This window comes from Panicum virgatum, chromosome 9N, assembly GCF_016808335.1.
Source record: "Panicum virgatum strain AP13 chromosome 9N, P.virgatum_v5, whole genome shotgun sequence".
Classification (NCBI taxonomy): domain Eukaryota; kingdom Viridiplantae; phylum Streptophyta; class Magnoliopsida; order Poales; family Poaceae; genus Panicum; species Panicum virgatum.
Genome location: NC_053153.1, coordinates 21,120,886 through 21,145,545, shown reverse-complemented (window position 1 = coordinate 21,145,545; position 24,660 = coordinate 21,120,886). Strand labels below are relative to the sequence as shown.

The 24,660-nt window shown below is 47.5% G+C and overlaps 3 protein-coding genes across 5 annotated transcripts; 1 reads left to right on the top strand and 2 right to left on the bottom strand.

Moving 5' to 3' along the window:
• Nucleotides 1-561: 561 nt before the first annotated feature.
• LOC120692869 (NAD-dependent malic enzyme 59 kDa isoform, mitochondrial-like) lies at nt 562-6,862 on the top strand. Of its 3 annotated transcripts, XM_039976265.1 has the most exons (19): nt 562-1,301; nt 1,422-1,518; nt 1,662-1,780; nt 1,883-2,050; nt 2,417-2,545; nt 3,347-3,407; nt 3,575-3,678; nt 3,751-3,834; nt 3,903-4,009; nt 4,117-4,219; nt 4,323-4,436; nt 4,548-4,613; nt 5,367-5,439; nt 5,555-5,641; nt 5,728-5,782; nt 5,858-5,929; nt 6,123-6,185; nt 6,320-6,434; nt 6,530-6,862. In XM_039976265.1, exons 1-19 carry the CDS (start codon nt 1,152-1,154, stop codon nt 6,599-6,601), a joined length of 1,839 nt encoding a protein of 612 aa, XP_039832199.1. In that variant the 5' UTR covers nt 562-1,151; the 3' UTR covers nt 6,602-6,862. The 3 variants fall into 3 exon arrangements, 2 of the variants coding, with proteins under 2 accessions (XP_039832199.1, XP_039832200.1); XR_005682765.1 differs by lacking the exon at nt 5,728-5,782 and having other exon boundaries at nt 945-1,301; nt 6,530-6,846; XM_039976266.1 differs by lacking the exon at nt 3,751-3,834 and having other exon boundaries at nt 945-1,301.
• Nucleotides 6,827-10,435, bottom strand: LOC120692873 (tetraspanin-10-like). Its single transcript, XM_039976271.1, has 11 exons — nt 9,745-10,435; nt 9,022-9,134; nt 8,872-8,926; nt 8,691-8,746; nt 8,404-8,451; nt 8,106-8,154; nt 7,908-7,991; nt 7,732-7,799; nt 7,483-7,608; nt 7,322-7,397; nt 6,827-7,171 (listed from the first exon to the last, which is right to left on the bottom strand). The coding sequence occupies exons 1-11, from the start codon at nt 9,793-9,795 to the stop codon at nt 7,097-7,099; spliced, it is 801 nt and encodes a 266-aa protein (XP_039832205.1). The 5' UTR covers nt 9,796-10,435; the 3' UTR covers nt 6,827-7,096.
• Nucleotides 10,436-10,878: 443 nt separating this feature from the next.
• Nucleotides 10,879-15,204, bottom strand: LOC120692870 (DEAD-box ATP-dependent RNA helicase 12). Its single transcript, XM_039976268.1, has 10 exons — nt 14,756-15,204; nt 14,213-14,273; nt 13,815-14,049; nt 13,009-13,247; nt 12,214-12,465; nt 11,948-12,128; nt 11,708-11,796; nt 11,543-11,616; nt 11,304-11,468; nt 10,879-11,219 (listed from the first exon to the last, which is right to left on the bottom strand). The coding sequence occupies exons 1-9, from the start codon at nt 15,055-15,057 to the stop codon at nt 11,390-11,392; spliced, it is 1,512 nt and encodes a 503-aa protein (XP_039832202.1). The 5' UTR covers nt 15,058-15,204; the 3' UTR covers nt 10,879-11,219; nt 11,304-11,389.
• Nucleotides 15,205-24,660: the final 9,456 nt, after the last annotated feature.

Genomic DNA, 24,660 nt, shown 5'->3' with positions numbered 1-24,660 from the left:
AATTCCGTCCAGTTCCGTTCGTCGAGCACTGGTCGGCATCAAGCGTCATCGACATCTACTTTCCATCGAACATTCGAACCGAAGAAAACCTCCCCTAAAAAAAACAACACTGGAAAGGCTCCGCAGAGAAAAGGGCGGCGGAACGCACACCACAGGCCGGAGATCTGACCGGATTCTTGGTGGGTCGAGCTGTGGCACCACCCTGTCGTCCCCTGGCAGTGTGGAAGAGGTGTGCTTCTGCTTCACCCAAGCGCACGTGGCTGGGCCAATTCGGGTAAGGCAAAGCCGCAAAGGCATCCGGTCCCCTTGGTTCTAGTGCACGGCCGAGTTCGCGCAGTCGTCGCCGCACGCCCGGACCATCCGGCCACCCCAGCTCCGATCCTCTTGGCGGCGGCGCCATGGAAGTCGTAGGACCACAGGGCACGTCTGGGTCTCCCGTCCCAACGATACGTGACGGGGAATACTGCTTTTGCCGCGGCGACAAATATACAAATCCATCTCGTCAAATTTGTACTGGGCCATGAAAAACGCCTTGCCAAATTTTATACCGGTTGTCACCCAAGGTCGAGCTGAAACTGGAGTGAGTAATCTGCTCCTCTGGAACACAAGCTCACGTGGGAGAAGACGTGGCGTCGGTTCTAAAATATTGGCTGTGTTTTCATGAACTCCAGGTGTTTTCTTTCATCTGATGCAAAATGAAATGGTTTGTTAACAATGAGCTACTGTAGTAGTACTGGGCCAAGCGAATCCACCTTTACGGCTTCGAATCCTCCAATATTCTCGCGCTGCGGAACCTTCGCCGCGGCTGGCCCCCGACACCGCCGCCGCGCGCCCCCGGCCCCCGTCCCGCGTCCGCTCCTCCGCCCCCACCACTCACCTCCCTGCACGGCCCGGGACCGAGCGCCCGCGGCCTCGCCTAGGACCCACAGGTCCCCACCCATCCAACCCATCCCGCCCCGCGGCGGCCGGGACCTCCTGTCCTGACCTCACCGCGGGTACCCGCACCGCGCGGCGACCCCCCTCCCCCCACGCTCTTCAAAATCTCTCCCGCGAGCACGGGACGGGCCTCGCCGACCACCTCCGCACCGCACCGCATTGGGTTTTGGACCCCGGCCGAGCGGCGTGTCGCTGATCTCTCGCGCGGCGCGGCGATGTGGCGTTCGGTGGCGCGGCGGTCGTCGCAGGTCCGGCGGCTCCTGTCGACGTCCGCACCCCCGGCGGGGCCGCTCGCCACCGTGCCGGCGCCCTGCATCGTGCAGAAGCGCGGGAACGACATCCTCAACGACCCATGGTACAACAAGGTAGGCCGCCAGCCGCACCCGGCCGTTCCTCCCCCCACCGCGATCTCGCGGTTGCGCGCGGGGCTCTGATGCAGCGGTCTCAGCTTACCGGGGATTCCATTCCGTCTGGTATGGGCGCAGGACACGGCGTTCCCCTTGACGGAGCGCGACCGCCTCGGCCTCCGCGGCCTGCTCCCGCCGCGGGTCATGTCCTTCGAGCAGCAGTACGAGCGGTTCAGTGAGTCGCCCGCGCCCACCCTTTGGCCGTCTGCGCCCCTTGCGTCCCTGGTCGCCTTTCGACGCGTGGCGAATGGGTTGCGGGGTCCCGGATTAACCCTCCTCCGTTTCTAATACGCGTGCCTGCTTTTTTTTTGTTCGCAGTAAACTCGTACCGGTCGTTGGAGAAGAACACGCGGGGCGAGCCGGACTCCATCGTCGCGCTGGCCAAGTGGAGGATCCTCAACAGGCTGCACGACCGGAACGAGACATTGTACTTCAGGGTGAGCCCTCGATCAGTGCTGCGGTGTCGTGCCTGGACGAAAAAACTGATGCGATGGTGATGGCCGTGAATTTGGAGTGCTTATATGCTCTGTTTTTGCCAGGTGCTAATCGACAATATCAAGGATCTTGCGCCGGTAATATACACTCCCACTGTCGGCTTGGTCTGTGAGAATTACAGTGGCCTGTTCAGACGGCCTCGTGGGATGTATTTCACCGCAAAGGATAAGGGGGAGATGATGTCGATGATTTACAATTGGCCACAAGAGAAGGTAATAACTGAAACTGCTGTCTAAGAACACTTTTTAAATTATTGCATCTAGTGTGGTGGCAAAGAAAGTTGAGATTATTTTCATTTTTTCGATTAAAAAAAGATATGAAACTGAATTATAACATTCGATTGATGCTAGCGGTTTCCCAGAGGTATACTGCATGTTAGTGTATCTTAATATACCTTCAGCCAATGCTTAGAAGCAATCCCACATTAATTTGTATTCAACATATTGCTATTTTCATGGTAAACTCTCGGTTGTGCTTAACGCCTTCTCTTTAGAGACCATATAAGCAATATTCAGCATTAGTTCTTCCATTTCTGCCAGTACAACATGTCTTCATGCAATTGGTTGACACTTTTTCAGGTTGATATGATAGTTGTGACTGATGGGAGTCGCATTCTAGGCTTAGGTGACCTTGGTGTTCAGGGGATAGGCATACCTATTGGTAAACTGGATCTTTATGTTGCAGCTGCTGGTATTAACCCACAAAAGGTGATGAACATCCTACTACTGTCTTTCCAGAATGAAAATGCATCAGCTACAAATAAATTGCTTTTACGTTTACCACATAGAATACTGCCAACTAGAACAAACCAATTATATTTAAGGAAAAGTCCAGTTCACACCCTCGAACTATCACAAAAATCTGATTTTTATCCTTCGACTACAAAACTGGATAACGCAGACCATCCAACTGTCAAAACTGGACAATTTTGACCCTTTGGGCTTCAATGGTGGTTTTTCATTTTGCGAAAATTAAAAAAATTCAAGTTTAAACTAAAGAACTCACAAAATAATTTATTTTAAATAAAAAACGGTTACCGGTATTTTTCTAAAAATGTAACCTATCTATTGGCACTCTACTTGTCAGTTTATTCGGATCCAATTTTTTCATGTTCCTAGTATTTGTTTGGTTGTATTTATGTTTTTTTAATAAATATGATTCAAATAGAGCGACAATGGATAGGTTACTTTTGTATAAAATTTTGATACCAGTTTCATATTTTTCTTATTTAAAATGGATTGGTTCTGATTTTTTTTACATCTTTTCAGGATTTTATTTTTTAAAAAAAATACAAAACTACCTTTGAAACCACCCAAAGGGCCAAACTTGTCCGGTTTCGACAGTTGGATGGCCCTCGTATCCGGTTTTCTAGTCGAAGGTTGAAATCAGACTTTTGTAGTAGTTCGAGTGTGTAAACTGGACTTATCCCTTATATTTAATAGCCTGCCCTTTGTGCCATTCCTTTTTTCTTATGTTCCTGCTCTCTGAACATACATCAATACCTGCAGGTTCTTCCAGTAATTATTGATGTGGGGACAAATAATGAAAAACTTCTGGAGGACAATCTATGTGCGTAAGATACATTAAACCCAATTTTGAAACATTTTCGTACTGACATGATTTTTACAACTTATTTATAATCAAATGGAAACGTGAATGTTGTTTGTTTAGAAAAGATGTATTTATCAGTAAATAAAATCCGTTGTCACATATCTTATTCAGTAGTATTTACTTAGATCTAGGACTGAGGCAACCCCGATTGGAAGGAGAAGAATACATGGCCGTTGTAGATGAATTCATGGAGGCTGTCCACGCACGTTGGCCTCAAGCAGTTGTGCAGGTATGTGTGCTTTAAGGTCATCCTCTACTTGCTAGTTCAATGTTGCTTGTTTCTGAAGTGATAAAATCATAGTTTGAAGACTTCCAAATGAAATGGGCCTTTGAGACTCTTGAGAGGTATCGGAACCGATTTTGCATGTTCAATGACGATGTACAGGTAATTGGATTCCCATACCGTCAAATTTTATGTCTTATTGTTCGATGGGCTTATGCTATTTGAAATAGGGTACAGCCGGTGTTGCTCTAGCTGGCCTACTTGGTGCTGTTAGAGCACAAGGCCGACCTCTTCATGATTTTACAAGTCAAAAGATTGTCGTCGCGGGAGCTGGAAGGTATCCGATATGTTTAACATGCCTGTAGAATTTCCCCAGTCTATTTATATGGCACGTTCGTTATCAAACGCTTGGTTCGTCCATTCTAATTCCTCTTTAGAATCCAGTGCTGGGATAGGTGTGCTAAGCATGGCGAAACAGGAAATGTCAAGGATGCTCGCGAAAACTGGGGAAGAAGGACATAATCAATTCTGGGTTCTGGACAAAAATGTAAGTTAACTTTAGGCAAGCGATGTTTTATTAGGTGACCATTATATTTGTTCAATCTAAAGGCTGTCTTTTTTATGTGCTCCTGTTGTGCTGTACCATGTAGGGCCTTATTACGAAAGATAGGAAGGATCTGGACCCTGCAGTGGCAAATTTTGCCAGAGGCCATGGTCCGAATGAGATCCCAGATCTCCATGAGGGGGCTAGTCTTGTTGAAGTGGTATGATAATTTAATTTTAACTATTACATTGTCAGCTGCTGGAGCTTAGAGAAAATACGTATTTCGAATGCTTCTGTGCTTGGACTAATTCAGTTTGATACTGATCTTCAGGTCAGGAAAGTGAAGCCTCATGTGCTTTTAGGACTGTCTGGAGTTGGAGGCATATTTAACGAGGAGGTAAACATAAGTATCTGAGAACCTACTTCTTTCAGGATTCTGCAAACAAGGAATGCATTCTCTTCTACCTTACCAATCCTGATTTAGCAGTCCTCAGTCTATGTGCTTATGATTAGCACTAAATTATCCATTCAAGTTTGGTGAAGGGCTGTGGTCTTAGACGGTTTCTGAATCTAAAAAATATTCCAAATACTTCAACACGTAATATGTATTCTTATGATGCCAGTGAAAAACAATGACTGCATCAGCTACCGCCTTTTGGTTGAACATATGCTCAAAAAAAAAGATCCATTTAGACTGACTGAAAATGATTCATGAGTGATCTCTTGGACGACAGTGTCAAGTATGTACCTTTCTTATATGGACAGATTTGTCAGGACTGACTAGTAAGCACTACCAATCATGGTGGCCAATATATCTGGACTCCGTTAACAATTCCACAGCAGCACAAAAGAAATTGTGGGTTAGCTGTTGCCAGCTGTTTACTTGCCTAATTTAGTCTAGCCTTGTATAATAATGTTGCTTGATCTAAGTGTTGGGCTGCATCACCACTCAAGAGAAATACTGAGCTTTTTTCTTATGAAATTTCACCATCCAGCACATTCCTAGTTAAATTGATCAACTGTACTTACTGACGAATTTTGAGCATCAAAGCTCCACTCCTTTGTGAACAAGATCATATTGGGAAAGTGCCAAATTATACTCCAAGGGTTCATATGTTTACAATTGAGTTCTAACTCCATATGTCACCAGGTTCTCAAGGCTATGAAAGAATCTGATTCTCCACGCCCTGCAATTTTTGCAATGTCCAATCCAACTACTAAAGGTTTGTGCTCAGCCATCCATAGATAGTTTGAGAAGACCCAAGGATGAAATGCTTTTCTTTTTAAAGGAACCCTAAGATGAAGTGCTAATTTTGGTCTTCTCTTGTTACATTACAGCTGAATGTACACCTGAGGATGTATTCAAGCATGTTGGGGAGAATGCGATATTTGCTAGTGGAAGCCCTTTCAGTAACGTTTCTTTAGGTAATTCCTGCCTACTCTCTTTTGCGTTGTTTGGTAGCATTAATTTATAGTAGATGATCACTGGTGCTAAAGTATTAATTTCATAGGAAATGGTAAGACCGGCTATGCTAATCAAGCAAACAACATGTATCTATTTCCTGGGTACGATAAGCTCTCACCACCTAGATAATTATTTGTTTTTTTTAGTTTTACTGATTGAAGTTCGGTCATATTCAGGATTGGTTTAGGAGCTCTCCTTTCAGGTGCTCGGCACATTTCAGATGACATGCTTCAAGCAGGAGCTGAGTGGTACGTCATGCTCGATGAAACTATCTATGGTTGTCCGACCTGATTAGGTGCCCCTGCATTTTGTTCTGCTGGAGTTCCATTGGCATAAAACATCAACTACACTGGTTTAACAAACGCCTAATCCGATTTGAATCATTCTTTTGTTTTCTTGTGAAAAAAATTACATAAACATCTGCTTATTTTTGCAATGCAGCCTGGCATCATACATCACAGATGATGAAATTCAAAAAGGAATCCTCTTCCCTGAAGTCTCCAGGTGAGCTTCACCAGCTACTGCACGCTGTTACCGGACACATCCATCCAATCCAATCATTTCTTCCTACTCATTGTTATATGAACTCCCTATCCATTTTCAACTGATGGTTGACTGACATCCACCGATCGTTGCAGTATAAGGCACATCACCGCACGTGTCGGCGCAGCAGTTGTCCGTGCCGCCGTTGCTGAAGACCTAGCTGAGGGGTGCCGCACTGTGGGTCCTAAGGAGCTTGGGAGCATGTCAGAGGTACTGTACTACGCAGAGATTAATTTCACATTCGTATAGTTCAAACTTCAAACCTATGGCAGTGTCTGAACCAAAGTTTATCGTGTTGTTGACAGTCGCAAACGGTGGAGTACGTCGCTCGGAATATGTGGTACCCTATTTACAGCCCCCTTGTGAACAACAAATAAATCGGGAAAATCACACGGGCTGCACGGAAGCAGATGCCCATGACATTCCATACGAAGGAATGTATCAGACCTAGGCATTTGTTTTGGCTTCTTGTTATCACTAAAGAATGCTCAATTTTGAGATCCGTTGATCTTCATACTGCCACAGTAAGTGTACTTATCATGATTATTGTAATAAGCATCAGACACTGGAGCTTCTAGTTCTTTCCATCCTGAAAATAAATGTCATGAAATCAGAGGCAAAATGAATTTTATCTGCAAGATGTTCGCAACCCATTTGCAGCAGAGAATATCACCACACAGCAGATAAGCCCAAATATCTTTTCATCAAAGGAATTTGATGGAACAATTTTACAGGGGTGCTAAAGCTAATTCCTGCTTCCACATCGGATGGCCAAGCGCGTCACCTCGAAGTGTTTTCTTTCACCTTCCACAACCTCTTGCATTGCTACCTCCAGCGTTCTGCTGCGGGCAACAGCCCACATAGTGTTTCTTTCACCTTCCATTACCTTTTGCATCGCTACCTCCAGCGTTCCGCCGCGCGCAACATCCCACAAAGTACACGAACAACTAGACACAATAACACAGATGAAAAATGAAATGAAAGGGAGATCAGCATGAGGGTGTTAAAAATATTCATCTTGTGACATGTGAGGAGAGTGCTAGTCTGAAATTGGCCGTACTATCAGTGTTCGTGTCCAAATTGACACCAGGGCTTACCAGGATGACGAACAATATCACGTTAAAGATTGCAACCACGCGCCACTCGGTCTTCATGTACTGCGCAACCCCAGCTCTAGAACCAAATGTTTGGCGTTACCATTGCGTCAAAAAATAGTTTGATGGTTCAGAGCCAGGGAGTGAGGTGCTAAGAAGCTTACTTGCAAGAATCACAGTCGTAGCACCTGACAGAGCGCGCATTCTTGTACAGTTTGCAGTCAATGTTGGTGCTCATCGGATGATAGCTCAGATCGAAATAGGAGGCATTCAGAGCTGGGTACCCACACCTGAAAACCAGACAAACGTGACGACCATGTTTAAGATTATAGTGAGCAGTTGCAGGTTACTTTCAAAGGTTCTCGAACAAAATTTTCAAAGTTTCAATATGAGTGAAAGGTTCAGGTGCATACTCTGCTGGTGGGCGGCAGCAGCCGGACTCCATGGGAGTAAGTTCTGCAAGCTTGTATTGTTTCAGAGTCTGCATGAAGTTGGGTTGTGCTGGTAAGATTATCGTAACAGAAATAGTAGCACATGGAGCAACTACAATAATAAATCAGGCGAAGTAAGATTCCAAGTGAGAAGTGACCTTGTATCTTTTTGACAGGTTATTGCAGTCATCTGACTTCACAAGGCAACTTCTCAGGTGAGTCCATTTCTCCGTGTTATTGAGCTGGAGTTTGGAAAGAAAAAATAAATCAACAGAGTTATGTGCCACACAGCAGAATATTTAGATGTACTTGCATAGCAGGAAACATATATTTTCTAACAAAGAAGCAGTACATGCCTGTTTAACAAACCAGGAGCTGTAATCTTGAAGACGGTACTCTTTATATCTGCACATAACATGAGAAATGCCTCAATTTATGTGGCAGCAAACAAGTAAAGGGAACCGTTTCCAACTTCATCCAGTAAGCTAAAAAAAAGCTAGTAAACAAGCTGGAATTCTTTGGATCATTCAGTGCATGATTTATATGTTAACCCTTTTATATTAAATTACTATAAGCGCAATGTTCCTGTGTTTCTTTGTATCATTATCTGAAACAATACAAAGCTTGGAGACTCCATGGGAGCTAGTCACATACCTAGCCCCAGGAACAACATGGCCAGTTCCTGTATTGGTTATTATAAACCTGCAGCAGTAAAAGACAAAGACACGGTTAAGCAATAACACGGCTACTTCTTTCATTTAGTCAATTGATAATTAACACCTAATCAATGTTTCAGCTACTAAACGGTGCAGGACAATTCCAACAATACCATCACGTAATCAATGTGCACACCAGCAACAAGCAAAAAGCATGCCATCATGGCCACCAAGTCACCAGCTAAATAAAGGCTGTGCAATCACAAACGAATCAGAGGAACTTACGCAAGCACTGTGAACACCATGATTGCCACCAAGACCACAAACAACATGATTAGGTACTAGGCGCCCACATGTCAAGGTAACAGATAACTCCAGAAGTACCCAAAAACAAGGAACCAAGGCAATTAGTTGCACTCATGTGACTGTGACTTTACTAATCCAATTCACGGGAAAGCAAGGATACTGTCCAAAGCAAGCAAGAAATGTTCTTCCAAGCACCAAGGAATCCGATGAGTGATCTGCAACATAAATCGCCAGTGAGACAGGTTATGTGTGGAGCATGATAATTCACCAAGGTAATGGCACAGGACGGGGGTGCAGATGAGATCCGCACATGAGAAAGATCACTCCTCCCAGAGCTATGACAGGGATGGTCAAGGACCGCCTGCACTCATCATTGTGGGTGCTCATCCAGAACCCGAAACCCACCACCAGCAGTGCCAGTATCTGTCCAATAAAAGCAATGCAAAAACACCATAGAGTCATTTATTAGGAAAATTAGTAAGCAATACTTCTTTCCTATGTTCATATGTAACATGAACTGTGAAGGTAACAATTGCTAAAGATCAAACCCAATCAATGTGGTATAAATGTGGAAGCATTGCAGCTTAACACAGAAAATGCAACGGGGCAGAACCACCAGATGATGCAACGGGGCAGAACCACCAGATGGAGGACGACGAACACAAAATTTCCATGAATGTGCACGTTTCGGGAAAACAAAAAGACAGATAAAGTGGAAAGCATAATGGTGGGGAAAGTGTACTTGAGAGCAATCAAAAACCACAATTCGCAATCGCTGGTGAAATGAATTGCTGAAACAAACAAACTGCTGCTGAACCAGGAACGAATTCTGAAGCCCCGCCAACGGCGCCAGTTCACTCGGAGCAGCGAACAAATAATAAGGCAGCTAAAAAAACACAGCCAGCTCAAAGTTGGCGAGCAAATGCGGGAAAAGAGGAGCCGAGAATCAGCCCCAAACAAGAGCAGAGCAAAGCAAAACGCCGGGGGAGCAAGGGAGGTGAAGGAGGGAGCTGGGCCGAGCCGACCGACTGACCATGGTGAAGAAGTTGATCCACCTGATGACGAACGCGCTGGTGCTGCCCATCCTCCCCAGCAAGCCGGGAGCGCCACGGGATTCCGCGCCGCGTCGCGGGACGGGATCTGGCGAGGCGGCGGCGGCTGCTGCGAAGACGGCGACCCGGGCACGAGGGCAGGGGAGGAGGGCAGGGCACCAGCGGAGTGGAGGCGGAGGCTGGCTGGCGGCGCCGGGCGGTGGCAGTGGCTTGCGCGCAGTGCGGGTCGGTTCGCGTGCGAGCTTAAAGACAACAGTCGCAGCTAAGCCAGGCACGAGCGCAGATCAGCAGCGGCCTGCAGACCTGCTCGCGCCGTCGCGCTGGGGACACACAAAGAGCGGAGACGATGACATGCGGGGCCCCCGCGCGCGGGGCCGCGGTGTCGGGGTGGCTGGCGGCGGCTGGCAGGCAGCAGTGAGCATGGGTGTTCGGTCCGGCCTGCCGCCTGACCATGGTCCGGCCGGGGCGGTGGTGGGGCCGAGGGAAAAGGGAACAAGAGCGCGTCCGGGTCGGGTTTGAACGTGGTAGGCGGCTAGGCGCGGCCGTGTCTTTTCTCCGTGCGGCCTGCGGCCGGGCCGCGTGCCTGAGCCGACGGTTCCCGAGCCCGGTCGGATTCAAGAGCGGCGTGCCGTTTCGCGCGGCCGGGATGGTGGCAGCTCAGTTTTGGGGGCGTTGTTGAGCTGCGACGGGGAACGGTATCTGTAGTGCCCAGAGGCCATAGGCATATCGGTGGTGGAAAGCTATACATCCCTGTGCATGGACATTAAGCCGCGTACGTCTTGCAGCCTCGGGCCGACCGACCAAGCAATTCTTCCGGCCGCCGCCAGAATGGCTACGTCCTTACTCCTTTTTTTTCACTGGGAGGGGCAACGAAGGGCCCCCCCGGTGCCAGCCCCGGGGCTCGAACCCGGGTTGCCGGCGTGAGAGTGGGCTCAAGGAGCCACTAGAGCTCACCCGCCTCTCACGTCCTTACTCCTTACAGGGCCGCGGCAACGTTTTCCAATGCTAATGCTTCCAGGTGCAAATTCCTGTCGATCTGCTGCGTTCAGTGGGTTTTGATGTCGAGCCAGTTGCTTGGATCCTACTACAGAAGGGGCACGAGCATTCTTAGAAGGAACGCAAAATAATTTAGAGGCAATCATATGGACCAAGAAAAAAAACAAAATAAACACAAAATAAGCTGGCTAAGAAAAAAATATCCATGTGTCATAACTGAAGGAAAGAAAATGGAAAAAAAACTGACGAATCAAGAGGAACTTAGGCAAACAAGTACAATGAAAATGTTAACAGGATCTATGAAGTAAGAACTGTTTTCTCTGACCGATGTTCCGGACCTCCCAAGCAAGCCCAGTGCGCATGCCCTCAGTTAAACTGAATGGTATCAGTGCCGACAGGAAACCCTTCCTCTACTACTTGAAGTAAGCTTAGAAACATCACCAAGGCACCAAAGCGAACCCTACAAGTACGAGGGTGAATCAAATAGTATCCCAGACAATACAAGGAGTTTTGCAACGAGTGATGCCTCAGTTGGAGAACTCACTTGATGGGTGCTATGTACATCTGTATTTTCCTGACAAGTTTTTCATGAAAATAAATGCATTGATGATTTGGAAACTGCAGCGCTGATCATTGGCAATACACGGCCAGGTCAATTTGTGGGGGTATTGTCTTAATTTCTGTTCCGAGTTCTTGCTCAATCCTATACCTGCAAAACGAGAAATCTCAATACAAGAGAAGTAGTGAAGTACGGCTTACTTTACTTCTGCAGTACAGACTTACAAGTTGAAACGATCCTCATAAGTGATCAAGTTCACTGCCAAACCAAGGTGTCCATATCGACCAGAACGACCAACCTGCAAAAATGCATATATTGAGGAACTTTTAAGTTCAACAAAGTTATGAAACACATATAGCCTTCTAGAAAAAGATGAGATAACAAAGTACCCTGTGCAAGTATGTCTCAGAGGTCTTGGGGAAGTCAAAGTTAATGACCACATTAACAGCCTGGATGTCAATTCCTCTGGTAAACAGATCTGCAACAAAGAACAGACACCATAGATTGGACATAAATGACACATGTGCTGAAAGTAAATTACATAATGGAAGACCAACAAGATTTTCCATGCCTACAAAAAATTATAATCTTTCCTAAGATGTGAGAAAATATTTGACAAGGGTACAGACCTGTACACACAAGGTTTCTGCAAGCACCATTGCGAAAATCATGAAACACTCGGTTTCTGTGGTCTTGCAACATCTTAGCATGAATGTAGAAGCATGAATAACCAAGTTCAGTTATTTTCTTAGCTAGTAGCTCAACTCTATTAACGGAGTTGCAGAATATAATGGATTGATTAATTTGAAGCTGGCCAGGACACAAACAAGGACAGTGGGTTAGTTTATACTTAAATATGAATGAAACTAGAACAAAGAGTTAATGTTTCCTGTACCTTAGAGAAAAGTGTATTCAGGCAATGAACTTTCTGTCTTTCTTCGACAAAAGCATAGTATTGAGTGATTCCTTTCAGGGTCAGTTCATCCATAAGATTAATAACGTAAGGTTTAGGCAGGTATTTCTCTTTGAATTCCTTGACAGTAACAGGAAAGGTTGCCGAAAACATCAACAGTTGCCGACTAGGTGGAAGGAAATGAATAAGTGCCTCTACAGAAGGCTGGAACTCTGGAGCTAATAGCTTGTCAGCCTGCATGTTAATTGATAATGTTTTTGCTCAACTTGTAATGTTTGACAAACAAAAATATAACCCGTTGCAACATCTGTATCAAAAAGTATCCCAGAAGCAACACGAAAGACCATGAAAGTTCTAACACGACGAATTATCAAAATATACCATGCACACATTTATGTAAAGGTAAAATGCAACCTGCTACTGCAAATCAGCAAATTGTAGAAATTTGAAGGCTGTAATGCTCTAAGATCAGGGATATGGGATGTTTTTTGACCAGGTGGTATCAATATGTGCATATTATCAATGATTAGTATCAAGCACATAAACAAAAGTGTGGTCAACGCCACAGTGAACTAGATGAAAATAGATACAAAAGGTTTTTCTTTTCTTTCAGCAAGGGACTACAATTTCAATATACTGACATGATTAATGCTAATCAATAAATCAAATGAGGCTAAGCAACTTTTGTCAATAGAAAACACATCCGGTGCCTACGCTAGGATTACAGAATATAGAGATGCAGAACAAGAAAAGTATTACTTGTGTTCCTCGTCATACCTCATCCATGACAAGCATTGAACAATCTTTCAGCACACAAATGCCCTTCCTGGTAAGATCCAGTATACGGCCAGGAGTCCCAACAAGTAAATGAACAGGTTGGTACAAACGCATGATGTCATCCCTCAAGCTGGTTCCACCAGTGCTGACCATAACTTGAATGTTCAGGTACTTCCCGAGCTCCTTACAGACTTGTGAAGTCTGCAGAGCCAGTTCCCTTGTTGGTACCAGTATAACAACTGAAGAAAAGAACCACAAAACCAGAAAAAAAGACTTAATTTTAACAATATGTAAAGTTCACAAAAATGAGACAACAAGAAACACAACAGTGGACTAATACAAAGTGGATGTAAAAAAGGCATTACACAAAAAAATCATCCACAACAAATGTTTCTGAGAAAGTGCCCATGATCAGCAAAGAAAATAGAATGTTAAGGCTACAGCACAAATGGTTTTCTTATTTCATGCCTAATATCAATAGCACAAGTTACCTTTCTGCAACTATTTCTCTCGATGTGAATACAAACAGCAGACCAAAATTAAAGAATGGATGAACTTAAATAAAAAAGATTTCAGGAGTCATTGTTTCACTATATTCGAATCCATCGACATGACCAACAGTAATAAGTATAGCAACAATTCGGTGGCCATGAAACATCAACTGAGAAGAAACAGATACATGGTGGAATTGGAGAAAAGTGACTAAGACAATCTTTCTGACCAATTAAGTTGCTCACATGATGGTACCAGCGATAATAAAATGTGACTAACTATGGTTCCTTCTAAATTTGAGCACATGAAGTCACCTTGAATGGCATTTTTCTCGGGATCAATTTTTTCAAGTGCTGGAATGCAAAATGCCGCAGTCTTCCCAGTCCCATTTTTCGCTCTTGCAAGAATATCACTTCCAGTCAGTGCAATCGGAATGCTTTCTTCTTGAATAGGGGATGGCCTTTCAAAGCCCTTTTCATAGATTCCCATAAGCAGCTCACGTTTCAAAAAATAATCTTCGAACTCATTGCCTTTTGTTGCAGTGACATCCTGCGTAAGGCAAGACAAATATCAGATAGAAAATAATCAATTGACTGTACATGTAAACAAATGGGAGACATCCAAGAACTTTTCTGAGACAGTTTTCAAAGAAACTGGGATGCATTGTGCATATATACTAGAACATGAAAAGATAATAAGACTATAAACTCACCTCTGTCCTGTAGCGTGTATCCGGAGCTGGTATATTCAATTGCGCCTTCCAATCTTGAGAACTGAAATAAACAAGTGAAGGCCCCACTAAGTTCAATCAACAGCACATTCATGATAAACCCAAAACAGCCAAGCGAATTATTTATATAGTGGGGAAGTAGAGAAAACAACAACAGGAAAATAAAAAATGTTAACATCACGCAGTTAGGCATAGAAAACACATGGTAGAGAGTGCTAGCCATTTTACGCCGAATAGCATGCATACAACAATGATTAGGTTACTTTTTACAGACAAATGACCTAATCAAAGAACAGTTAGCAAGCTCATTAACTGATGTCAGCATGATATAGCAGTAGAACTATACCCAATGCAGCAAGACAGCAAACAAAATCAACTACCCATCATTCGAGTACTCTGCTTGGTGCCTGTTGTCGATTCTACATCAAGCCAAACAAAGCACAAACCCTAGAGGGTGGCACGGCACCAAGCAAAGACCAAAACATGGTTCACCGGAGGCGATGGGCAAATCAGCGAAGTCAACACCTCGAGTCTACAGCGTCGAGCTGCGCCGCCGTCCTCACCGCAGCATCTCCAGACCCCGCGGCGGAGGCGGGGCCCTGATCTCGCCGCAGCCACTGCTGATGCTGATGCGATGAGTTCCTATGCGCGTGCTGCTGCGGTTGTTGCTGCGGTGGCGGCTGCTGGTGCTGGTAGTGTTGGTGGTGGTGCGGCTGCGGCTGCGGGTTTCGGCCGTAGTAGTTGTGATTTCCGCCGCCGCCGCCTCCTCCTCCTCCGCCGCCGCCTCCGCCGTAGCCGGGCGGGTAGCGGGCTCTGGGCTGGTGCATGGTGGATCTAGGGTTCTGGACCTCAGGCGAGAGGGATCTAGGGTTCCGATGGTTTCGCCGTTGCGGCGCTGGTGGGCTTCGCTTTTGGACTTCGGGGGTGGATCCGGGAGCGCCCGGTTTCGAAGGTTGCCAGGTAGGCTTGGGGATTTCTCAAAAAAAAAAAAAAGTAGGCTTGGGGAGGAAGCGGGCGGGGCCTTTTGGAAGCTTTCCGCCTCGACCACGACTCCTCGAGCATATGATTGAGGATTCAAACGATTATTTAAAAAAAATCCAAATTTCCAATCTTAATAGCTTTTTTTTCCAAAACGACTTCACTTCGATTGTGAAAGTATTTTTTTCATAACTAATCTAATAATATTTGCATTGGTTTATTCATAAAACTTTTAGATATCGATAATCGTAGTTAAGGACACAAAATTATTTGTACTATATTTGTTGTCGTGGTGTACAAACTCACAGTCGGGTGGCATAATGCACCCATCTAAACCCAGAGGGTGAGTACTCGGGGTAGCTGGAATTAGTCCAATTTAGATGCAAGAACACGATGAATACAGCAGGTTTAGAGTGGTTCGGGCCGCCGGAGCGTAATACCCTACGTCCACTGTGTGTTGTATTGTTTGTGCTCTCAAGAGGTTGAGAACGGGATTGTTCGGAGTGAATTCGAGCTTGTGTTGTGCCTGGCTTCCCTTGGCCTTTGGGACGACGACCGGGTTGGCCAACCACTCAGGGTGGTGGATCTCCACGATGAAGCCAGCGTGTAGCAGCTTGCGGACTTCTTCACAGATGAAGTTCTACCGATCCACAGACTGCTTCCGAGGTTTCTGACGTATCGGCGTGGCGTCAGGGTAGATCCTTAGATGATGCTCGATCACTTACCTGGGGATCCCGGACATCTGTGACGGTTCCCAGGCGAACACGTCCACATTTGCCCCGGAGGAAAGTGATGAGCGCGTCTTCCTATTTCTCCTCCAGTTTCCCCGCGATGCGGGTGGTCCGGGAGGAATCCGCTCCGACTTGCACGGTCTTCACGGGAACATTGTCCGGGTCGGACAGTTGAACCTTATGTGCCCTGGCAGGCACCTTGGCTCGCGAGGTGGATGGGTCCTCTTCGGAACGTGCAGTCTCTGCCGCCAAAGCATGCAGTTTCTCAACTACAGCGACGGTAGCGGTGCGGTCACCCCGCACGGTGAGGACACCGGCAGGGGAATGCATCTTCTGGACCAAATACCTGTAATGGGCAATGGCCATGAAGCGGTAGAGAGCCGGTCTGCTAATGATGGCATCGAACGGGAGGTTCACTCCGCAACATCGAACTAGACGCTCTATGTACGGAAGTTCTCCTCGGTCCCGAACGTGACCGGCAGAGTGATGCTCCCCAGAGGGAACACCGGATGTGGGCCCACTCCGGAGAATGGGCGAGAGGGAGTCAGCTTGGACTCCGGGATCTGCAGCTGCTTTAACGCTGCATAGCTGATGACGTTGAGACCAGCCCCACCGTCAATCAGCACGTGATAGAGCCTGATGTTGGCTATGACAGGGGCGGTGACTAGAGGTAGTACACCAGCCCCGGTCATGTTCTCCGGGCAGTCAGATGGCCCGAAGGAGATGGTGGTGTTCCTCCACCTGTGGTGCGGCGCCGCCTTCGGGACCCCCGGCTTCGCCGAAAGGACCTCTCGGCGAAGGGTCTTCACGTCCCACCGGGAGACAAGCTCCCAGCTTCCGCCATACATTATGTACAGCTTCTTGCGGTGCTCCTCATTGTCAGAGTCGGAGTTGTCGTGGCTGTAAACGCCCTTCAGCTCCCGAGCGGGGGATTGGTACCCCAGCTCATTCTCCCCGGCAGCAGCCTCACTGTCGGAGGCTTTCTCCTTGCAAGACCGCTGGCGAGAAGGGGGTGAGCCATCCTTGGAGGCCTGCTCCCGCCGCCCACTGACCCGCTTCGCGAGTTTTTGGTTCTCGCGGCAGTCAGCGGCGCTGTGTCGAGCGGTGGGATGAACTGGGCATGAACCTCCGTTGCCACCTTGCGGGCACGGACGCTTGCCATGCGCATTCTAGCCCCTAGCCGCTGCCACAGCAGTTGGTGCCGCTGCTGCAGCGACCGGACCGCCGGCTTGTGGCTCCCCGCGACCCTGGTTCTTGTTCTTCTTTTTATTGCCACTGCCCTGGACGGTAGCTCCGGAGCCACCAGCCTTGGCGTCTCCGTTTTGGGGGGCTGAGTGTCATGCGCTGCCCTGGCACACTTGTCAGCCAGGGAGAAAAGTGTGGTAACGCTTTCCACCTCGTGCGTCGCCAGTTTCTCGAGCATTTTCTCATCACGTACCCCCTGACGAAAAGCAGTAATGATAGATGTGTTAGAGATACGAGGAATGGTACTCCGTACCTTGGTGAAGCGCGAGATGAATGCTCGGAGCGTCTCTCCGGGTTTCTGCCTCACGGCGTGGAGGTGGGCCTCCACACCATGCTGCTGGTACGCACTGGCGAAGTTCGCAGTGAACCTCGCACAGAGCTCCTCCCAGGACTGAATCGTCCCAGGAGTGAGGTTCATGAGCCAAGTCTGGGCTGGCCCAGTCAAGGCTACAAGAAAGTAGCTCGCCATGACAGCGTCGTTGCCACCAGCTGCTGTGATGGCGGTAACGTACACCTGCAGGAACTCCGACGGGTTAGTGGTACCGTTGTACTTCTCCGGTATGTGCGGGCAGAACTTGGACGGCCATGCCACCGCGAGGAGGTGATCCGCCGGCGCAGCGCAACCCACCCCAGCCACCGGGGTGCCCGCCTGTATCCGGGCGTTTCCCGGAGGCTTGGGTGCCGCTGCATCCAAGTCGGCGTCGATGTTGAGGCCCTCGATGTTGAGGTGGCGTTCTCGCGCCCTTTCCACCGAGATGCGGGCGTCCTCACCCGCGTGCCTGTGGTTGAGCTCCACACGCAGGACTTCTGTTCGCGCAGCCCTCACCGTGGGGGAGCACACGGACGCCGACGCACCACCCTGGCGCTGGTGGTAGGGTTCCACCGCATTGCCAGGCGGAGGTCGTTGCCCAGTCCTTGCAGAACTGGGGGAGGCTTGAGCCAGATGAAGGAGACGGTCAACGTCGTCCCGCCACTGCCTCAGGGCGTCTGGCGAGGCTGGAGCAGCCGGAGGGTTGCGAAGCAACTCCCTAGCTGCTGCCAGCGTTCCGCCGCTCGCAGCTTGTGAGGGGGCTCTTGACGGGCGCCCTGACTCTCGCCGACGTGCAGCGCGCGCCACTGCCGACGGTGGCTGCTCCACGGGCACAGTTGCCCCTGGCGCAGAAAGGCGAGAGGCGTGTGGCGCGGATGACGCCACACCCTCCGTCATCTCCACGTCGTGGTGGTGGTGGGTGTGCTCAACCACCCGAACCATGGAGATGAGCAAGAGACGAACTAAGACCAGCTAAAGCTGCCCCTACCAGGCGCACCAAATGTCGTGGTGTGCAAACCCACAGCCGGGTGGCGTAGTGCACCCGCCTAAACCCAGAGGGTGAGTACTCGGGGGGTAGCTAGCATTAGTCCAATTTAGATGCAAGAACACGATGAACACAACAGGTTTAGAGTAGTTCGGACCGTCGGAGCGTAATACCCTACGTCCACTGTGTGTTGTATTACTTGTGCTCTCAAGAGGTTGAGAACGGGATTGTTCGGAGTGAATCCGAGCTTATGTTGTGCCTGGCTTCCCTTGTCCTTAGAGAGTCTGTTGAGTCCCCGACAGATGAGCCCAACAATGTTGTATTTAATACGAATGACCTAGCGCTATTATAGTGCTACGCCTGGGAAAGATCTTATTCCAGGATTTCCTTGCCTTGTTCATGGGAATCTTCCGTCCGGCATAGCCATGCCCTATCTTGTCGAAACGGCGCTAGGGCGTAGCTTGCCGTAGCCTGCCGCGTAGCTGAACGGCCGTGTAGCTTGCGGCATAGGCGGTATGATGAAAGGGTGTCGTGCCGTCGTATCCATTTAATGCGGCAGACGGGCTTTGCGCGGATGCGGCGCATGCGACTGCACTGTGTACCTCGGTAATATGCGGTCTACAGTGAGGCCTGACAAATGCTGCCCCGCGCGTCGCGGCAGCAGAGCACGCCTCAACTACCCGCATTGAATGCAGTGGGTGGGCGAGTCTTTCAGCGGAAGACTCGCGCCCGCGCCTGCGCCTACGGGACACGTGGCGCCCCCGGACCCCGCCCCGGTGGTATATTGGTTCTACGTGCGTAGGAGGTCCGTACGGACGCGGGGAGGTCCCGGACCCATATGGGGGTCCGAGCCCTTGGCTGTTGGCGCGGAGCTTCCCTTCCTCAGGAACACGTGGCGTCACCAGACCCGTTCCCAGAGCGGGGAACGGGTACGGTGTTGTTCGTCTGGTGAGGTAAGAGCCGTACCCCTGGGGCCCGGCTGCTCCGCCCCTTAGGGCGTAGTTATGGATGACTACGTGAGTCCTGCCTTGCTGCAGTAGGAGTTGGTATCCCTGCTACAGGGTACCAACATTTGTAATTTGAGAGAGTTGAAGGTTTATAGAGCTGGTGATTTTAATATTGTTACTGAAAATGGTTGTTTAGAATTTGAATTCTTGAAATTAGTTTACTGCCCACATGGTAGCACTTAGTCATGAACGAAAATAATAAACTTTGATGTTGTAATACTTGTAGATGCTTTTGAGTACTACAAATCCTTCAATTCTGTCGCTAGTAAGTGTGCATGGCGAATTGCTGTGGAGGTCCGGAGTCTACCGTAGCGTGCAAATGCACTTCATTGAAGTTAGGATACTGCGGCGTTGTCTAATGTAAATTGATAGTTCACTTTAGAATGTAGTAACTCAATAGCGCGGTTGCTATTTTTCATTTTCTATATCTAGTTTGTGTTGGTGGATGGCATCTTTGGGCGAGATGTCACAGGAGCCTAGGGATGAAAACATCGATGAAAGGCTCCACCACTTTTTTTTTCATTTTTTATCGGCAAACCAAGAAAATGATAGGAGTGAATGCATCATATGGATTGTGGTCATAATTAAGGTCTTGTATGAGAGTGAGACAAATATTTAATAGTCTAAGTAATTTTGAATTACTAATAGTGCTTATTTGTAATTTGTATTACTAGTGGAGATGTGGCACGTATTTAATTTTCCTTCCACTAAACAACGATGTTATTTATTTTTCTTCTAAAAATAATACACATCTTTCTTTTCTTCCATAAAACAATGATGTCAATATTATCCTTTCAAAACAAATAATGACGCGAATTATGAGTGAATGCATGATGTTATTTATTTTTCATCCAAAAATAATATATGTATTTCTTTTCTTTCGTAAAACAATGATGTTAATTATTATCCTTCCAATTAAAATAATAACGCGAATTATGGCTCCTTCTAGAAAATAATGATGTCAATTATTATCCTTCCAAAATAAATAATGACGCGAATTATGAGTAAATGCATGTGTAAAGGAAAGTAAAGTGTGTGCCAAAAGAAAGTAATATACTAGTACAAGAGTTAGGTAGATGAATGCTTGGTGTAAAAAGAATTAGAATTTTGGTGAAATCATTTTCCTTCTATCAAAAAATGGGTCACCACCCCTTTCGTCAAACCTTTGGATCTGAGGTGGAACCTCCGTGAGGGGTACAATGGGCCTAATATGGTGAACAATAGTTTCAATTGTTTCAACTTTTTATTTCAATTGTATGTACGTGCCACAGGCACGTGTTTAAAGTCAAATGGTTTAAAAGTAATTGGATTGCATCGAACTACTACTAAAAAATATCATTTGTTGCGTGATGGAATAACACAACAAAGAGAAACAGATGAGTTTTATAACTTACAGCTTACCAAAGGCCCATCAACCTCCTCCATCTTCTCTTTGACATATAGACGCTCCACCAAAGCGAGAGCAAACTCAATTGCTGTTTCTGGACCCCGGCTGGTCACGACATTCCGATTCACCAACACCCTTAAGTTTATAGGTATCACATATGCAGTGAACTTTTCCACGAATGATGGATAACGGATTGGGCACATATAATTACACATCTAATTTCACCAAAAATAATTATACCCTGGGGATTGATGCTAAAAAGCTTGCCGATATGTGCTCTAAGAATTCATCGCCTGACGCATGCAAGTAAATTAAAAAAAACAAACATTGTTAAATAAAGTCCCTAGACGATCGATGTTGCTTGATGTCCTACGCCATGGAAAAAATAAATACATTGATACAACATGCAACTTGGGGGGTCAGGATCTGACGGGAAACACAGGTGGATCCTAACAGTGCCCTGATTTAATGAAACAAAGAACAAAAATGAAGGTTAGCGATCTCGACGGCAGTTAGCAAAACAAAAAAACAAACATCGCTAGACAAATCCCTGGACGCCATGGAGAAAACATGCACCATGGCCAAGGTGCAACGGGGGGAGGGGGTGGCATCCTCACCGCTGATTTAATGAATCCAAGATCAAAGATGAAGGCCGGCACTTGCCTGGGGCAGTCGGCCATCGCGACGACAGCATATTGCAGTGGGCGCTCGCGAAGGCGGCCCGGCGATAGTGTGACGGCTGCCCACGAGCCAATCTCAGTCGAGCGTGGGAGCGGCGCACCTGATGGAGCACAAAAGCCCTCAATCAACCAGCGCACAACACAAATGGAAGGTTTGGCACTCAATCAACCAGTGCACAACACAAAATGAAGATAAAGAAAAGAGGGTTAATCAGCTCACAACAATAAAGAAATAAAAGGAGAGATTTTAGGATGTCTTACCAAAAATTATGGTTGCCTCATTTCTATACAATGGAAAGTAACAAGTGGGTACAAAGGTGGGTAGATAAAAGTGTTTAGTGTAAAAAGTATTAGTATTTTGATGGAAACTTTTTTCTTCTATCAATTTCGTGGGTCTACACCTTCTTTCGTCAAACCTTTGGGCTGATAAGTGGGACCTCCGTGAGGGGTACGGTGGGCCTAATCTTGGTGAGAAAGGATCTCAATTGTTTTAACTTTTATAGTATAGATAGATAGATATAGACTATTGAATAAGCTAGATGCTAAGATTTTGTTAACCAATAGTCGGTCACCACGGTTAACCTTCAATAAATTTTGTTAGGAATTTGTATCCAAAATAAATTATGAATTATCCTTCAAACGGAAGGGGAATTGTATATCTAATAAACAACTAACTATATGTATTTGAGAAATTATTGCAGATCAGGTGGTATAACTATGACAATATTAAGAATACTAGACATGTAATAATAACAATAATAAGAATATTATACATGTAGTTAATGGTGCTAAAATATAATGCTGCATCAACAATATTTAGTGGGGATGTCTATCTACTGTTTGGTGTTTTTGGTCATTTGAAAATGGATGCACACTATGGTCACTCAGGTTTCTAGAAGTTCAAATAAGTGGTTCTCAAACTATATCTCAAGAATATTTGGATTTCATTCAAGACTCAAATCAGAAAAGACAAAATCAGAAAAAGTCTATACACCGGTTTAACCGACGCTCTCAATTTTCTATACGTCGGTTAAACGAAGTCAGCAGAGTCTGGACAAATTCAATACACCGGTTAAACCGACGTGTTTGAATTTAACGTCGGTGCATTGGTCCAGAGTTGGTTTTTCCAGGGAAATTCAAGTTCTATTCACCGGATTAACCGACGCTGTTTGAATCAAGACGTCGGTGCAATTGACCAGTGAGATGGTTTTTTCAGAGGAATTCAAAAGTTGTACTCACCGGTTAAACCGACGATAGGTTTGAGTTAACGTCGGTGCAGTTGTCCAGAGACTTGATTTTCAGTGGTTCAGTGGACAACTACACTCACCGGTTAAACCGATGCTACGTCGGTTAATCTGCCCCAGTTGTAACGGCTAGTTTTCAGAAGAGGAAGTTTACATTCACCGGTTAAACCGACGATGACAATGGGGGGTACGTCGGATTAACCGGCGCTACGCAGTTTTCTGGCAGCTTTTCTCCAACGGCTCTATTTGTGTGAGCTGCCTATATATACCCCTCCAATGGGTCATTTCGCCCACTCTTGACACCAGGCAACATCCAAACACTCATACCATAGTCAAGAGCCACCTTGAGCTTCATCATTCACATACTTGTGCTTTCAATCAATCAAGAAGCAAGATTAAGGACTTGAGTAGAGAAAGGCTAGTGTGCATCCGTTCTTGGTGATCGGTTCTTGCTCAAGTGAAGGCCTTAGCTTGTTACTCTTGGTGATTGGCATCACCTAGCGATCTTGGTGATCGGGGTGTTTCTCGCGGAGCTTGCCAAGGATTGTGGGAGCCCGGAGAAGAAGATTGTACGTGGCTTGATCTCCACCACGCCGGGATGGTGACGCGAGTGCTTCCTTTATATCTCAAGGTAGGCGCGTACATGGCTGCTGGGTCCCCGACAGGTGGGCCCAACGATGTAGTATAAAATAACGTATTGTTCATACATTATGGCATCGCAGGCAAAGGAGATCTTTCTCCCGAATATCCTTGCCTGCTCCTAGAGTCCCCCATTCAGCATGTCCAGGCACCATCTTGTCGGAACGGCGCTAGGCGTAGCTAGCGGCGTCGCCTTCCACGTAGCTGACGGGCTGCGTAGCTTGCGGCGTAGGCGGCATGATGGAAAAACGTCGTGCCGTCGTTTTCAATTAATGTGGCAGACGGGCTCTGCACGGGTGCAGCGCAGGCGGCTGCACTGTGTACCTTGGTAATACGCGGTGCACACTGACATCTGGCAAAGGCTGCCCCGCGTGCCGTGGTGGAAGAGCATGCCTCACCCCACCGCATTGAATGCGGTGGGTGGGCGAGTCTTCCAGCGGAAGGTGCGCGCTCGAGCCCGCGCTACGTGCCCCCGGGACACGTGGCGGGTCCGGACCCCCCGGCAGTATGTTGGTTCTACCGCGTGGGAGGTCCGGACGGACGTGGGAGGTCCCGGACCCCTATGGGGGGTCCGGGGCCTCGGCTGTCAGCTTCGGAGCTTCCCTTCCTCAGGGACACGTGGCGTCTCCGGACCTACCCCAAGCGGGGAACGGGTTCGGGGCCGTTGGCCTGGTGAGGTAAGAGCCTGACCCATGGGGCCTGGCTGCTCCGTCCTTTGGGAGTAGTTACGGATAACTACGCAGGCTCCGCCTCGCTGCAGTAGGAGTGGGTATCCCTGCTACAGGGTACCAATAGTGGCCCCCGGGCCCACCTCGGGGGAGGTACGAACCCGCAGGTGGGGCCACTACTACGATTTGGCTCTACATGGCTTGAAGCTTCTTACTGCAGGGGTCTTGATCGGTTTGACCATCTATCGGGTTGTTTGCTGTCTCATCGCATCGCAACGGCTTACTGACTCATGGTCCCCACATACGGTGGTTCTCCTAGTCACGTGCGCGACGCTCGGCATTGTTGCGGCCGGAGTAAACGGGATATTTACTACCGGCGCAGTTCCCGAAAAGCTTGGCCACGCCAGCGTTTAATACGCGCACGTCAGCTCAGCTTCCGCCTTGCTCCGCGCGCGGGCGACGGTTCGGATCCCGCCTTTTCACACCTTTGTCTGTTACACGCCCCACCCCCCTGATAGTGGGCCTGCGCCCCCTTGTCATGGACTGGGTGGTCAAC